The sequence below is a fragment of the Pygoscelis adeliae genome, unplaced genomic scaffold, assembly GCF_000699105.1.
Source record: "Pygoscelis adeliae isolate BGI_AS28 unplaced genomic scaffold, ASM69910v1 Scaffold167, whole genome shotgun sequence".
NCBI classification, from domain to species: domain Eukaryota; kingdom Metazoa; phylum Chordata; class Aves; order Sphenisciformes; family Spheniscidae; genus Pygoscelis; species Pygoscelis adeliae.
Window position 1 is genome coordinate 2,087,509 of NW_008825428.1, and position 3,633 is coordinate 2,091,141.

The 3,633-nt window shown below is 46.6% G+C and overlaps 1 protein-coding gene across 1 annotated transcript in view; it reads right to left on the minus strand.

Annotated features, from left to right (window-relative positions):
- Nucleotides 1–566: 566 nt before the first annotated feature.
- The window catches only part of CDKN2AIP (CDKN2A interacting protein), a 5,732-nt gene continuing 2,665 nt past the window's right edge, over nt 567–3,633 (minus strand). The window contains exon 4 of the mRNA XM_009330725.1: nt 567–3,627. Coding sequence (XP_009329000.1) covers nt 2,620–3,627 — 1,008 coding nt within the window. The 3' untranslated portion in view covers nt 567–2,619. The remainder of the gene's footprint in view (nt 3,628–3,633) is intronic.

The window sequence follows — 3,633 nt, forward strand, 5'->3', positions numbered from 1 at the left end:
CCCGCAAGCCGGAAAAAACGCGCTTCGGCCGGTAGCCGCCCGAGCGGGTACGTACCCTGTAACCCGCCAACAGCAGCCGTGGGGCAGCTGTCCGCAAGGAACCAACCGCACCTGCGTAAGCCGTTCCAGCGGCCCTCGGGGGAAACGGGAGTCATTTTTCATGACTGGAATTTCCTGTACTCCCGCGGAAAATCCAGGGTCAGTTTTTCTGTCGGTCGGTCGGTTTCGTTTGTCCCCCTGAGGCAACTTCGCTCGCCTGCAGCGTTAGCGCATTTGTTCTAGGCGGTCCTCGTCAGCAAGGCCTGACGATTCAAGACCAGCATCCCAATTGCTAGAGACCGGGACAGTCCCTGGAAGGGCGACCCAGAGGTTTCAGAGCCGGCAGGACTGCACAAACACTTCCTGCCACAGCCAGTTCTCTGAAATTCTTCCTTCCTTTAGGGTTAATGAAATGTTAGTAAATCCTCATTCAAATACTTAATGCTTATTTACTCGTATGTTGGAATCTGCTTGTTGAGCTGCTTTCCACGCAGAATGTGAAATAAAAATAACACACTTCAACTTCAGTTTCTATTAAGAGTAGCTACAGACTCGTCCTTTAATGAATCACAACCAAACATCAAAGAGGAATAACATTCAAAAACTCTAAAAAAAGCTTAAGTCAGGACTTTAAAAAAAGGCATCTAGCACCTCAGCCTTTTAATACAGTTACCCTGACACCCCCTTGAGGTCAGTAAATACTGTGAGCTTCGCTTTACAGACGGGGAACACAGGTTTTCGCACTGCAACACATGCCGCAATTCTCACAAGCTCACAGCTAGAAAAGCTGTACTCCAGAGGGCACGGGACGCAGTTCCTGCCCCATGAAAACAGTCATTCTGTGTCTCCACCTGAACAGGGGGAGGATTTGAAAACACAACTCAACGCTTCCTGGCATGAATACCACAACTCCCAAAACAAGCATGAAACCCGCTCTGCGCTAGAAGCGCGCACCAGTTCTTACACTGCGTGAGACGCAATTTAACACATCGCGTTCCAAACATGGGGTGGTGCTCCAGAGACACCGAGGGGGAGCTCCTGAGAAACCTAACTAGAGCGAAGGGCGACTGAGGGCACAGAAGCACAGAGGTCAGATGGAGGAAGTTCTCAACCGGCCATCGGGAAGCGACAGCGCCTTGCAGGCTTCGGGTGCTACGGACCGGACAGCCACTGCTGTTCAAAATCACGCAGGGTACAGTGTAACACCACCACCACCGTGGTTTAGTCACCAAAATCACAAAAGAACGTGAAGTCTTCAAGTGGACATATATACTACCGAGATCCCAGGAATTCCTATTCACTCCTGTAGTACTCGACCAATGGATCTGTCAGTCAAGTGTAAGGTCTCCATTAAATGATGCTAACTACTGTAATCGGACAAGATTAATTCAAAATAGCACTGAAGACGTTATGTTTTCACAATTACACGTCATTATCCAACATACCAAAACATGCAGTTTGTGCAGGTATTTCAGGAACATGGAAAAGAAAAGGTAATCTCCCACTTTCGTTGCTTCAAGCCGTTCTGTACATCCTGTAAAAATGTAGCAAAGGGCGGGCTCAATCAGCGTGAATGCTTTACAACACCCCCGCTGTCTCCGGGAGACAGCAGCATCTTCATTTTGCTTATCTTGCCAAGTGTTACAAAAGTAGAAACAGATATTCTGTAGGTCCACTCCATCAGTTTTACAGCATTTCAGCTATGCACCCAAAGAAAACAACTCATCCTTGTGGGATCGCACCTTGAAGCCACTCGAAATAAAGCTTTTCGCAAGGTGCTGCAAAGTTACTGAAATGGCTGGAATCTTTAATAGCCAAAACCAAAGTACTATAAAAGCATATCCCAGAGGTTTTATTGTTTTAGTAGCAGTCAAAATATGCTTAGTATAGAAATCCGTGTTTATTTGAAAAAACTGTAAATGATATTTCGCAATATAAATTAAATCTGCTTACAGTTTTGGTGGCTGAAGTAGCTGTGACTTGACTGCTAATTGATAATTTGCCAGTATAACGCTACATGGGATCGGGGCGTCATTTATATTGCAAGTGTTACGACTTCCCATAAAAATAGTCAACCAACTATTTTCTCTCCTAGTATGAGCAACAGTGAACATTATGAGCAACACGCCTGAAACAGATGATTCAACTTTTTGATGGAAATTTTTAAACAGCTTTCAATCATTCAAGTATTATGGTCCCTATATACATACTTCTATGTGGCTAAAAAAGACACGGTAGACAATTGAGCACGCTGCCATCAAATCGTAAGAATTACAAAATTGTCAGGTTTTAAACAGCAAGTTGTACCTTAATCGTTTAATTAAAAATAGAAGAATTAGGTAGACTATTTTGCAAATAAAACAGCACACTAGTGTGCTATATATTAAGGCATACCTTTAAATGCACACTTGTCATCTCTAACAAGTTTTATACAATTGCTACCGAGTGAAAGGACTATCATTGTCTTGCAAAACTGAGAAAGAAATACAAAATATCTGGAAGCCTACATTTTTGAAGTACAAAATTAACCTTTAGTCCTTGTCTTGAAATACTATACACGGTACAAACAGCGATTCTCCCCTACAAGATCTCACGAGGATTTCTTAAAGCTGGAGGTAAATTTGAAGGTTTTGATTCTTCATCCAGAAGTACCAGATCCTCAATTTCACTACCTTTGTATTTTCTTTTACATATCTTCACAATAACTTTCTTCTTGAGGAATAATTTCAAAGCTTCTCTTGAAGCAACCGCTTTGGCATTTTCCATACTTTTACCACAGCCAGTACCCAAGTAGACAGACTTGCACCTCAGTTCACAAACTATATTTTCTAGAGAGCTCTTATTTTGAGGCAAGTCTGCAAGTTCCTTCAGGGGAACAAAAGCAACATCTAACGTAGCTTTTACAGACTGAATAGATGAGTTTAGAAGTTCTGCGTGATTTACGTTAGGACTGAAGCCTCCAACAGCAACCAGTTTCCAGGCTACAGCTTTGTACAGTCTGTTGAAAAAAGGTTGTCTTTCCTTTGCATCTTCGCTGGTTAATGGTTTGCACAAAGCCTTAGCAGGGCTTTCACCTGCCTGCGAGCCACTCTTGGAGGCAAGCTGTGGTGAACCTGCCTGCGTGCCACCCTTGGAGGCCAGCAGGGAAGCACCTGCCTGAGCTCCACCCCGGGAGGCCAGTGATGAGGGACCTTGCTGAGCGCCGCTCCGAGTGGCCAGCAGCGAAGCAGCCACCTGAGCGCTGCTCTTGGAAGACAGCAGTGAGGATCCCTGCTGAGCACCGCTCCGAGCGGCCAGCAACGAGGCAGCCACCTCGGCACTGCTCTTGGAGGCCAGGAGCGAGGAGCCCACCTTAGCAGTGCCCTTGGAGGCCAGCAGCAGTGAGGTGCCCGCCTGAGCGCCACTTTTGGGGGCCAGCAGCAGCGAGGTGCCCGCCTGGGTGCCGCTCTTGGGGGCCAGCAGCAGCGAGGTGCCCGCCTGGGCGCCGCTCTTGGACACTGACGCTGGGGCACTCGCTTGGTTTTTGGAAGACAGCAATGTAGCACTTGTTTGTGGGGTGCTCTTGGCAGCCGGTGGCACTGCTGCTGCCTGCGG